Source organism: Grammomys surdaster, unplaced genomic scaffold, assembly GCF_004785775.1.
Source record: "Grammomys surdaster isolate TR1022 unplaced genomic scaffold, NIH_TR_1.0 168, whole genome shotgun sequence".
Lineage (NCBI taxonomy): Eukaryota > Metazoa > Chordata > Mammalia > Rodentia > Muridae > Grammomys > Grammomys surdaster.
Window position 1 is genome coordinate 3,841,545 of NW_021604616.1, and position 12,486 is coordinate 3,854,030.

Consider the following 12,486-nt stretch of genomic DNA (forward strand, 5'->3'; position numbering starts at 1 on the left):
AGCTTCGTCCACAGAGTTAGTTCCAGGACAGTCAGAACTACACAGTGAAACTTTGTCTCAAATCACCACCCATAACAAAATACATGGACAATTGTGATTCACGAGGAAAATATCATTGTGTTAGGTTCTGGTCTTGTATGATACTGAAGAATGAACTGTGTGAGGCATTAGAACTTGAAGGTAACTGGGAAGTCTCACAGGGCTTTTAGGGTAATTGACTCTTGAGAAGATCCATAGTGCTGGGTATTTTGCTGGGTGTGAAAGTTCAAGAGAAATCTGCAAGTTACTTGCCTGAACCTTGGTGGTTCATTCTGAAGGAGCTTGAAGATATTAAAGGGAAATGCCCACTGTTGGGAGAAGGATAGCAATGCTTCTGAATGGGAAAGATCCAGTCCCATTGATGAGAGAGAATATCTCAGGTGCTCAGTGGGCCTGTCAACAGTAGAGGATTCTGAAAAGCAGTGTTGAGTCTTTCGGGGAGGGGTGTGCTCATGTGCCAGAGGATCAAGGAGGCAGGATTGTTGAGATAAATATTTAAAATCGACCACAGGTCAAACAGACTATCTAAGCTATGATGGGTCTGCCTAGCTCAGCTGCCATCTTTCTCGGCCAGAGGCCACATGCGTGCCGCAGCTAGAAATGGCCAGCCAGAAACACCAGCCCTGCCACCCACGAGACGCCAGTGTGGGAGATGGCTCTGCCAAGGCTGGGTATTGCCCAGACCATCCCACCATCCACAAGGGCCCAGTAGGAAAATGAGACTCTAATGCTTAAATTATCCAAAAGCTTATATATTTGGTAATGATCAGTAACAAGATGCCTATATAATCAGAAGTGTAACTCAATACCCAACCTAGATATACCAACTACAGTGAACATCTGCCTCCATGTTCCTCTCTCTCTCTCTCTCTCTCTCTCTCTCTCTCTCTCTCTCTCTCACACACACACACACACACACACACACACACACATTCCTCTCTCTCCTACCTCCTCCTCTTCCTTCTCCTCCCTACTCCTCCTCTTCCTCTCCTTACTCCTCCCACCTTAGCTCCTCCTACACAGGATGCAGAGTAAGAAGTGTTTTACAGAAGCAATGAGGGAAGGCAGCCAACACTAAGAGACTTGCCAGAGGATGACTGACAGTAAAAGAGGGTGGGCTGAGCCATGTCCTAGGAGAGGAGCACTGAGACATGTTATATCTGTCAGAAAGCATGCATGGAGATGGCGTGCTAATTAAAAAGAAAATCAATGTCAGATTTGTATCTATAATGATTATTTTTGTTTATGTGAATTGTGGAAGAGAAAGAATTTTGGCTGATTTTCTAGGTTTATACTCTAGAGCTTTTGAATATAAGCAGCTTTTTCTTTCTTTTATTTAATTCAAAATAAATATTTGCTCATTCCGTATATTCTGATTCCTGCTTCCCCTCCCTCATCTCCTACGTCCTTTCCACCTCCTCAAGCTTACAACTGCATGCCTTCTTTTTCTCTCTCTTTTTAGAAAACATTCAGGTCAGCAACAGACAAAACAATCAGAATAAAACAAAACAAATAACCAGAGGGACAAATAGAGAAAGAAAAGAAAAAGTATAAGAAGCATGTACACATGCAGAGAAACACAAAAAACTCATAAAAACTCAAAATTAGAAACCACAGTAGGTAAGGGAAAGACAAGTATGGTAAAAAATGCCCTGACAAATCACTAAGAGACAAATACCTCAAAAATACCAGAGTCCATTGTGTTGGCCATCTACTGCTGCTGAGCTTTGGGCTCCCTTAAGTGTGATTTCTATTCTGTATGAGATACCTTTAGTGAGAAACTAACTACTTAGGGAAGTGAATTGTAGTCATGTCCCCTCTCAGCCCAGGGAGGAAACTAGTGTGTCTTCAACCTGTTCAAGCCATATGCATGCTTCCACAATCTAACCTCATATGTGGGGTCCTATTCTGTCTGGAAGGTGCTGTTTTCTTGGTTCCTTTCATTCCTGCTGGCTCTTACAACCTTTCTACCTCCTCTTCCACGTAGCTCCTTGAGCCATGAGCTTAGGGATTGATGAAAACATCCCATTCAGGACTGAGTGTTCCAAGATCTTTTCCTGTCTGCATATTGTCCAGCTGTGGGGCTGTATGTTACTTCCCATCTCCTGCAGAGGGAACTTTCTCTGATGATGCCTGAATAAGGCACTGATCTTGGGTATGGCAGAATGATGTCAGGGGTCATTATATTGTTCTGCTTCTTTAACAGAATAATAATATTTGCTTTCCCCCTAGGTCCATGTCCTATCCAGTCTTAGGTTCTTGGCCACCTAAACCATGTTGTTGGTTACTCCCACAACAATTGTGTCACTATTGCAGTATTGTATCATTCAGACATGCCACCATCATAGAGCCAAGGGTTTGTAGCTGGGTGGTGTTTAACTGTCTCCTCTGGTAGTGTGCAGAGTCCCTGTCAGTACCATGGACAATAGTTAGTATGTATGAATGCTCTAGTTAGGTATCAGCTTGATTTCTCCATGTTTAATGATATATCTAGGCACTGCCTTTAGTTATAGGCTCTTTATATCAGAGTGTGGAGAGCAACCAATAGCTTTGACAATAGCCTGAGTCCTTCCTGGTTTCTATGGGCCCGCTTTGGCCAACCACTCAATTAGATGTAACCCCAGCACTGGAGGTTTTTCTTGTTTAGAAGTTTTGGTGGTAAGAGCATTAGTGCTGATCTCCCTGTTATTTCGTGATTCCATTTAGATTTCTTTCATATCATGTAGGTTTCTTGAGCAGGAGATTTTGGTACCTAATTCATGGATCAGTGGGTTAGGAGAGAATTAACAAAGTCAGGAATGAAAAAAAGTAAAAGCCTAAGTGATACATAAGTGTAAGTCTAATCTTGTGATCACAGATAATTGTGTTCCATAAGAGTGGTGGGTATAGCTTCAGGTTTTTGAGACGTGTGATTCAAGAAGCAGTGTAGTTTAGGACTTAGGAAATTATCAGGCTATGGTTTTGACCTCCTTCCCCTCTTGCCCAAGGAAACAAGATGAAAAAAATTAAAGCAATATAATATCTCTTGTAATATACAGTTCACAAAATGTTTCAAAATGATCATTAATGTATGAACATTCCAATTTAATCAAAGTAAATATGTGGTATTTATGTAGTTTATCTTCTAGTAAATAAATGAGAAAATGAACAAATAGTGGGAAATGTACAAACCTCAACAATTCCACTTCCAGATTTCTACTATTGAATCATCCACATAAGTGTGATCAAGAAAATATATGGGAATATTGACATTGGCATAATTTGTAACAACCAATACAAAGAAGATCTATAACCTTTCAGAGAATTTCCTCATTCCATACTTGCAAAGTAGCAGTTAAGGAAGTTAAGTGGGCACAGAACTGAGCTGGTACAAAACAAAACGTCTACTGGAGAGATGGAAACAGTCTGTGTCTATCTTCTGATCCTCCTACGGGGTTTACAGATGTCTACCTCCAGGCCTGGTTTATGTTGTGCAGGGATCAATCCCAGGCCTTATAACTGTACGACAGTACTCTACCCACTAAGCTGTATTCTTAACTCCATTTTCTATTTCCCTTAATAGTAATTATTTTTACAAAATTCTCCTAGCATGCAAAGTCATTAGTCGTTCCATTATCTCTTTGTAGTCCTTTGAAATAAAACTCCATATACTTGCAATACAGTATCCATAGATACTTAGAACTTCACCAATAAGAAAGGAGCCTGAGCTTCTAATTGTGTCTTTCTCATGGTTAGAGAATTTTGTTGACATTTGTTTGTCTTTGACATATAGAGTTTTTAAAATTTGTACTGATAGCAGCAAATTTTTCTTAGATACATACTTTTTATCTTTTTATAGCCTATCTAGTTTTCACCTGAGTTTTTCTAATCAATATTCTTATTGTACTATAGAATATCTTTACATATTCTAGTTGTTTATCTTTTGGTGGTTATATTTTTTTGACAAATATCTCATCACAGTCTATGTTGCTTCACTTTACTTATGATGTCCTTCAAGATATAGATGTTATAAATTTCATTATAATTGATAGTTACCATCCTCTCCTTTACAGTTTATGCTTACTGGTTTTGTATCAGATATCATGATATCATAAATACATTTCCTACTGTTTCATTTTCAGAGTTGGCAAGCAGCTTTGAATATTTAAGCTGTTTTTTTATTACTTCTTTAAAAAACATAAATTGGGTGTCATTAATCCCGAAGAGATGGTAATTTACCAAGAGCACAGATTTAGAGTTGTGTCTCAGTCATCAATCAGGATTTTACTGTCATTCCATGACAGGCTCATGCTATATATTTGTAAGAAAGATGCATATGGCGTGGTGCTCAGCTCCTTGGGGGATGACTATCATATAGGGTGTACTAGAAAGCTTGGTAGCACCAGAGGCAAGACCATCTTCTTTGCCCATAAAGGATCATTATTCATTTTCTAAAGACCCATAGACTCTTATGTGTGTGTATGTGTGTGTGTGTGTGTGTTTGTGTGTGTAACAATTTTACAGAAAAAAATGAGAACATAGAATCAACCTTAAATCTTTTAAAATGTTTCGATATTATTTCCTTTCCCTGATTTCATGACAAAGGTAAAAATTTGTGAAACTACACAGGCATCTTTCGTATAGTTTAGCAACCAGAATAATTCATCACAGATATTGCTTGCTGATATACTTTAGATTTATAGCATGGTAAACAACCTGTTCCTAAAGATTGGTTTCTGTTTGCAGAGACGCAATGGAGAAGACATACCCGTAGCCCAGACTAAGAACATCAATCACAGAAGATTTGCTGCCTCTTTCAGATTGCAAGAAGTGACAAAAACTGACCAAGATTTGTACCGCTGTGTAACTCAGTCAGAACGAGGTTCTGGGGTTTCCAATTTTGCTCAACTTATTGTGAGAGGTAACACCTTTTGCTCCATGAAATTGCATGCCTTTCTCTAGACTAAGTCTGTAGACACAGTGGTTGGTTTTTAAGCCACAGTATTCTTCACTGCCAGTCATTTTTACATATCATGATCAAAATTCTGACACTGTCATGTAAAGTGGACACTAGTTTTAAATTTTGTCAATTAGTTTTTCAACCAGTGCCTTATCAAATGATATTATATTTCACCATGGTTATTGAGGTGAAATGCACAGTATTTTCTTCCATGGCTCCTCATGGTTGTCATCTAACATAAGAGCTGGTCTCTCCTATTAACGCAACTCTGTAGGCACTAATATAGGTCCTTATTCCAAGAAACATTTCAACAACAAGGTCACAGTAAATACTCCATTTCACCTAGATGTGTAACCATTATCAATATTAACCATATGCCCTAAAGGTTCACTAATTCTGGTCCTTTGTCAAATCTTAGGAAGATAGAATGAATTTTTCCTAATATTCTTAGAAGCTAAAGTTATTAGAAATTAGAGAGTTTAGGATACTAAGTGTCTCTGTTGTGAATGCAAGAAGAATATAGGCAAGATCAGAGTATATATATTACCTTTATTAAAAATTTACAAGTTCTTATTTTATCTCAGTCAGTGATTTAGGTTGCAGGAATGTAGAGAGAATACAGGGATTCTTTCAGTATGGTCCCTGACAGTGGCTACCTTAAAGTCTTACATCAGCATATATAGCATTGTGGTATATAGTTGCTCTTTTAATGAAGTGGTTTTATAGTGTCTTTGAGGAGGTGATAATTAAGCTGAAATGGGGAGAGAGAGAAAGAATGAATTTTAATTTTATGAAAATTTAGAAGCAAAGTAGCTTCATGGAATCGGATATCAGAGAGTCAATACTGACACATTGTAGCAGGGGAGTCCTCTGTGAAGGAGTCTTCTCTGAGTGAGGGAAATGCAGGATGAGAGAAAAATTCTAAAGACTCATACAAATAGGGGAAGATATTGAGTGAGAGATACATACAGGGACCTGGAGAGAACACATGGCTAAGGGAACAAGAAATACCAGAAATAGTAAGAGGCAGAAATCACAGTATGACCCAGGGGCTGAAAAGAAACATGAGATATTTTTATCTCCTATTGATTTATTTTATAATTCTTGATACTGAATAATTGTCAGAAACACTGTCTAACTATGTACCTATTTCTCATAGATTACCCTTTTATAATTATAGAGAGAAGGAATTAAAATTTAGTTTAGTTATATACTGGAGCAGAGGAATGGATACAAAAAATGTGGTACATTTACACAACGGAGTATTACTCAGCTATTAAAAACAATGAATTTGTGAAATTCTTAGGTAAATGGATGGAACTAGAAAATATCATCATGAGTGAGCTAACCCAATAAGAAAAGAACACACATGGTATTCACTCACTGATAATTAGATATTAGTCCAGAAGCTCACAATACCCAAGATTCAACTCAAAGACCACATCAAGGTCATGAAGAAGGAAGACCAAGTGTGGGTGCTATACTCTATGGAGTCAGAGTACATGCCCGCATTCCTCTCTCTTCATCATGATTTCATTTTTTCCTGTGTCAGGTTTCTCTGGAATTCACATTGTTAACTAACCTCTTCATTTTCTATATCTTTCAGAAAGATTCAGTATTTCATTAAAAATAAAACAAAAGTTGATCGATGTAGGATGAATACACTTTTATCATCAACCCAACATGACTTGTAGCTAGACTATCTCATATCACCTGTGCAAGTTCATAAACTTATAGACCCTGTTATTAAGGAGCAAGAAAATATGATACTATTATACAGCCTGCCTCGGAGAAAGAATATGCTATCTGTTCCCGTTGATGAGTTCTTTCTCATTTTTGTTGACCACCTTTCAGCCCCTCGGTGGACTGATTCTTCAATCCGTGTTGAGCCCCATTTTTGTCTCTTGTTTGAGTCTAACTCTGAAGGCACAGTTGCGGTTGGGCATTCTTTAGGTATTTCACATGCTGTATTTGCAGGAACGTATGTCTGTTATTGATGCACCGTCTCTGCACTTCAAAGTCGTGCCTGCAATATGTGTTCTCTCTCTCTCTCTCTCTCTCTCTCTCTCTCTCTCTCTCTCTCTCTCTCTCTCTCTCTCTCTCTCTCTCTCCTTAAGAAGCGGCTCATACTGGATATACCTGATATTTGTATAAGGCACATGATAGTTTTATTCATGTCCTATATACAAAGAAGCCATACCATTTAATGGAAACTTTTGCCTATTTATTGAAAACTTTCAGTTGTTTGTGATTACATTTTCCCTACTTGTAGTATTCTTTTTTCATGTTTTTGGCTTTTTGGTAGTGCTAGATATCAAACCGAAGGTGTAGTGCATGATTTTCAAGCATCTAAGGACTGAGTTATACCACTGTTCACTGTTGCTTAATTTACCAGTGTATTTCTACCATTTTTCCCAAGGACTAGTTTTTCTTAGTTGATGTCAAATACGCTGTTTTAATATCATTTAAAAACAATTTGGAATTCCACACAATATTTCATTTTTTTTCATAAAACGAACTTTTACTTATTACCTAATTTATTTTAGATTTTGTGTTAGGAATCTGTTAAAGTATCATAGGACTTTGCATGTGTTAGCTAGAGGTTTGCTAAAATTATCAATTTCTATTGTGATACTTTTGACAGTTTTAATTATTGTCAACATATTTTGGGATCTGCCTCTAATAATTGCCAGTGATATTCTTCTTATCATTTTATCTAGAACCAATATAGGGGAGTATATTTTCTTATTTGTCCAGATAACCTCAATATAAATTTTGTGAACCAAATCATCTCCCTAAGGATCAGTTGTTTTGATCTCTAACTGGAACTGTCCTGTCCACCTGGGTGTCAGTTGACCTGGTGCTGAAACAATGGGTAAAATTAGCATGGGTGACAGGTCCTGTCTCTCAGTGGCACATTTAAAACTGATGTCCTGCCACATGGACACAAAAGATGGTAATTTTAAAGGAAATTTTGGGGGCAGTGATATGAGTAGTCTTTAATGAGAGTTGGCATAGTGTTGCCTGTTGTCAAACATGACCCATGGGTAAGAGTTTATTAGTGCATTTTCTCTTAAACTGGAAGTGACAGGCCACGCTTACGGCCTTTTTTTTTTCTCCGTTGTTTGCTATGAGTGAAATTTTTACTGCAAAATCCTCCTGCTGTGGAGTATTGATCTCTGTGTTCCCAGAGCCGTGGGAATGGCAGAACAGTGGATAGAATTTACTTTGTCATAACTCTGGCACCGCATCCGGATCCTTTTGAGTCACGATAATATGTGCAGCTCATGGAAGTCCATCTGAGACTAAGAAGAGACATTTTTGTTCAGCTACACACGACAAGTTTGAGGAGTGCTGCCTGTGGAGAATGTGCAGGAGCGGTGCTTAGCAGCCCACAGCCAAAGCATCGTGGAAGACTCCACGTGGTGGTGGCTTTGCTCCTCCGCTGTCTCATCTGTCAACTTTTTCTCGGTCATCTAAATTACAGATCAGTTTCCATCTGTCCAAAAAACACCGACTTCCTACTTAGTGAAAATTCTTTCACATTTCGCATTTCAAATTTTTATGATACGTGTCTACATTTTACTTTTTTGTTTCTTGGCCTGGTATTATTTTGGGAAAGAGCCTCATGTAGCTCAGGCTGTTCTTGAACTCCTTCTTCGTTCTCCAGTCCCCAAATCCTAAGTGATGGGTTACAGACATTCACTGTCACACTTGGTACATTTTAGCTTTAAAATTTATTTTAATCACAATTCCTCTTAGTCTGTTCTAAAGTTGTCAGTGGTTTGGTTTTTTAAATTTTATAGTCTATTATGAGCTATTGTAACATGCTCTGGAAATGAAACATATTCAGTTAATATATATATTCTCAGGGAACAAGTCAACTGTAGCTATGATTAGGGAGATTCTTAATCTTATCTACCCAGAGTCATTAAATATTTGCATTCCACTTATCTATTGTTGGCATTTGAAGTTGTGTGCTTGATAATGGTACCCAGTGTGAAGCCCATGACACAGTTATTGATGACACAGTTACCGGCACTTTTGACTATAGGATGGGGAAGAAGTCTTCCAGGTTATTTGTTGTAGTCACTAACGATTTAGGCTCTTCAGTGTTTTTAATGTGATGTCAGTGACTTGGGATTGCATCACAAGACCACCTTACCTCCATGTCAAATGACCCTCGCTTCCCCTCATGATCAAATGCTCTCTGGTCCCACCCACTGGGAATAAAAGTGGAACATTGCAGAAGAGGCTTGAATAAAACAAAGACTGTTAAAATGAAAAGGCCACAGTAAGAGGGCTTTGCATCCAATTTTTAAAAGTTAATAAAGTAAGTTTAGCCATTTGGAAAGATGGTACAGCGGTTAACAAAAACTTATTGCTCTTGTAGAGGACCTGGGTCTAATTCCTGTATCCACATGGTGTCTCCCAGTCATTTGGTCCCGACAATCCATGCTCTCACAATCATCAAATCCCCAGGAGATCTCATGCTCTCTCTAGTGATCTCTGTAGGCACTAGTCACACCAGTTGTGTACAGACATACATGGAGGCAAAACAATAATGCATCTAAAATCAATCTAAATACATATACAATAAATAAATCTAAAAAAAAAATATAAAGGAAATCTTAGTGGGAGTCATTTAAGATGGATGTCGGAAACCATTCGTACTGTTTAGTGGACCAGGAAAGAACTTTCATCTGCAGGGCTCCAGAGCATAAGCAGTGTATCCAGAGGCCTTTATTCATTCCATTCAGAGAGACAGTAACTGAGGCAGCATTCCCACGGAAAGTAGCATATGACCTCCAAGAATTTATGGAATTGGGAATACGGCAGTGTTGGAGAAGGAGCTGCCATACTAGCTGAGCTGCAGTGGATCTCAGGTCACCAGTGGAGCCAGAGCTCATTGTCTGTGTTGAGAGATTTTTCTACTACCATTTCATGCTAACGCAGAGTTATGTGAATGTTAAGGCTATTTTTGCTGTAGTTATTTGTAGTTTTAGGCTCAACTTATTTCCTTTAGGAACTAGCATGATCATTATGTAAACTCTCTAGCTTTGTCAAGATTAACTACACAATGGTTTGATGCAGTGAAGGCAGCCAGGCTGCCTCTGGCTGAGGCTAGACAACAGATGAGGAGTCACTGCTCCCTGCATCCTGCAGATGGAGTGAAATGGCAAAGGCACTTATTTGTTTGTGGTTTCTCTGTGCATCTCTGGCTGTCCTAGAACTTGCTCTGTACTCCAGGCTGGCCTTGAACTCAGAAATCCACCAGGCTCTGCCTCCTGGTTGCTGGGATTAAAGGCTTGTGTCACCACTGTGGGACAGTGCATGAACTGGTCATTGCCTTCACAGGTGAACCAGTGGAACTGCTTGTTAGTTTTGCTCAAAATATTTTTCACCTGGAAAATAAATCTTGTTCCGCCCAATATTCTTTTATATTCTTTTTTTTTTGTCTCTATCATCTCTCAGTGCATACTAGTTAAAAAAAAATCACTTCTGGATATTTCATTTTTTTTCTATTAACAGTAAAGGCATCTGGGCATTGGAAAGAGCGACTTACTTGGCTAATACTTTTGCTAGCTGGTGGTTTAAAGGCCATGGTGTTTCTAGCTCCAGACCATCAGCAGCCTGCTTAATGCCACACAGTATTGATTTTTAACCAGTTTTCATATTGTAGCTGTCAAACTTGTGAATTCATATAAGGATCTTTTTTTTTTAATGGTGACTTGAAGATCTTTTTCTTTAATTCTATTGTGAAAACTAGTCAACTGGGCAGGAAGTCTAAAGGTTTTTCAGAGGTTTCCAGTTAAACATTTTATAAAATCTGAAATATGATGAACATTGTAGAACACACTGATATCCTACATATTAATTTTTCTTCCCCTCAATGGCCTTAGAAAGGTAGCAAAGACTATACAGTCAGCAGAATCCAAGCACTCTTAAGTTTAGAGGAATTTTAAAAGTTCCATAGTTACATTTTTTGCTTTGTTACTGTATCCTTGAAGATGATAAAGGTAACACTTAGAGTCTCCTCTCTTTCCTAGTACCTACTTTGGATTCAGGTGGTTCACTGTTCAAGATGCCTGACACACACCTTAATTTCAAATGAGCAAAAGAGGATTCTTACCTCAAATACAGCAGTGTTATATAACCAGAAAACAGAAACAGATTTGAGTAGCTCTTATTATCAGTTCGAGGTATGCTTTTGCAAATTAAAAAAATATTAGAAATTGTAATAGAATCGTTGTTCTTTGAAAAGTAATCGGTTTTTAAATCCACTCTTATCATTCATTAGAACTTATATAACCTAAACCATTCTGCCCACTTCTTGATACCATTGTTCCTGACAGCATTGCCAGTCGACCTTAATAGCTACTCTCCGAAAACAATACCAAGCAGAACATGTTTTGCCTGAGCAGTCATTGTCATTTTATTTACTTTCTCTAAGTTCATTTCAAAAATTAAAATGCAGCATGAATCCTCACCCAAGGGGCACCTGCAAGTTTTTTCTGAGGGCGATTCTCTTGTGTGAAGGTAGGGACAATGTTTAGCTGGGAGCTGCTGGCCAGAGCTCTTTGAAGGAGTCTTTGGGGAGTTCGGTTTGTGTCTATTTTTCTTAAGAATTTGCAGAGAATCAGGGAAGGAGCACATCACTGACATGGTAAAAAATTATCTGTGTGAATCTTGAGGGAATCTGATTTCCAAGCATAAATTATAGGTCTTTACTCTAGAGCCCTCAGCTCCTTTCTCTTTGAGTTCATGATGAATGTAATTTGGGCTCGCTTCTACCAGGGGACTCCTATCTACAATGATTTTGTTATTTATAGGCTTCTTCCTCTTTATTATTTTTCATACTCTGATCTCAAATCCAACAGAAAGGAGCAAAGTTGGTTTGTGCTAAGGTTTTCAATCATTCTGCCTTCCTTTGGAATGTCTTTGGAAAATCAACTACCAGCCCTTATCAAATCCTTAAGTCAAAACTCCAAAAGAAACAGTCCTCTCAGCCTTGGAATTTGGATTTCATATTATAGGAAAATATAGAATTAAGATCTTGGCATGGAATTTTGACTAAGACTTTGGTAAAATTTATAATTATATGAGGGGAAAAAATGTCCTCAACAAAACAAAATAAAAATCAAACAAACAAAAAACCCAAAGCAGCCATTGTATTATCTTCCCTCATTAAGCACTCACTAATGTGGTAAACAGTGTCACACTGTGAGAGTCTTCTAGGATGTTAATTGAGCAGAAGCCCTGTAGCTGACAAACTGAAGTCAGTCAATGATGGCAGATACTTAATTCACAGTTTTGAGGAGTTCACATGGATCACCTGTTGTTGTGGTGTTGTATTTCATTGGTTGTCCTTCCTGAGTCTCTTCTAATTCTCCATACTATTTTTTGTGAGAGTCAATAACAGAAACTTTACACACCCATGGGTCAACTTTCTTATTTCATTTTGACTTAATATGAATTATTTCTCCTTCTTCTCCTTCTCCTTCTCC

General features: G+C 38.1%; 1 protein-coding gene across 5 annotated transcripts in view; it reads left to right on the plus strand.

Annotated features, from left to right (window-relative positions):
• The window catches only part of Ptprk (protein tyrosine phosphatase receptor type K), a 499,167-nt gene that overhangs the window by 272,193 nt on the left and 214,488 nt on the right, over positions 1-12,486 (plus strand). For all 5 annotated transcript variants that reach the window (XM_028766410.1, XM_028766407.1, XM_028766405.1 and 2 more), the window contains exon 6: positions 4,765-4,939. In XM_028766410.1, coding sequence (XP_028622243.1) covers positions 4,765-4,939 — 175 coding nt within the window. The remainder of the gene's footprint in view (positions 1-4,764; positions 4,940-12,486) is intronic.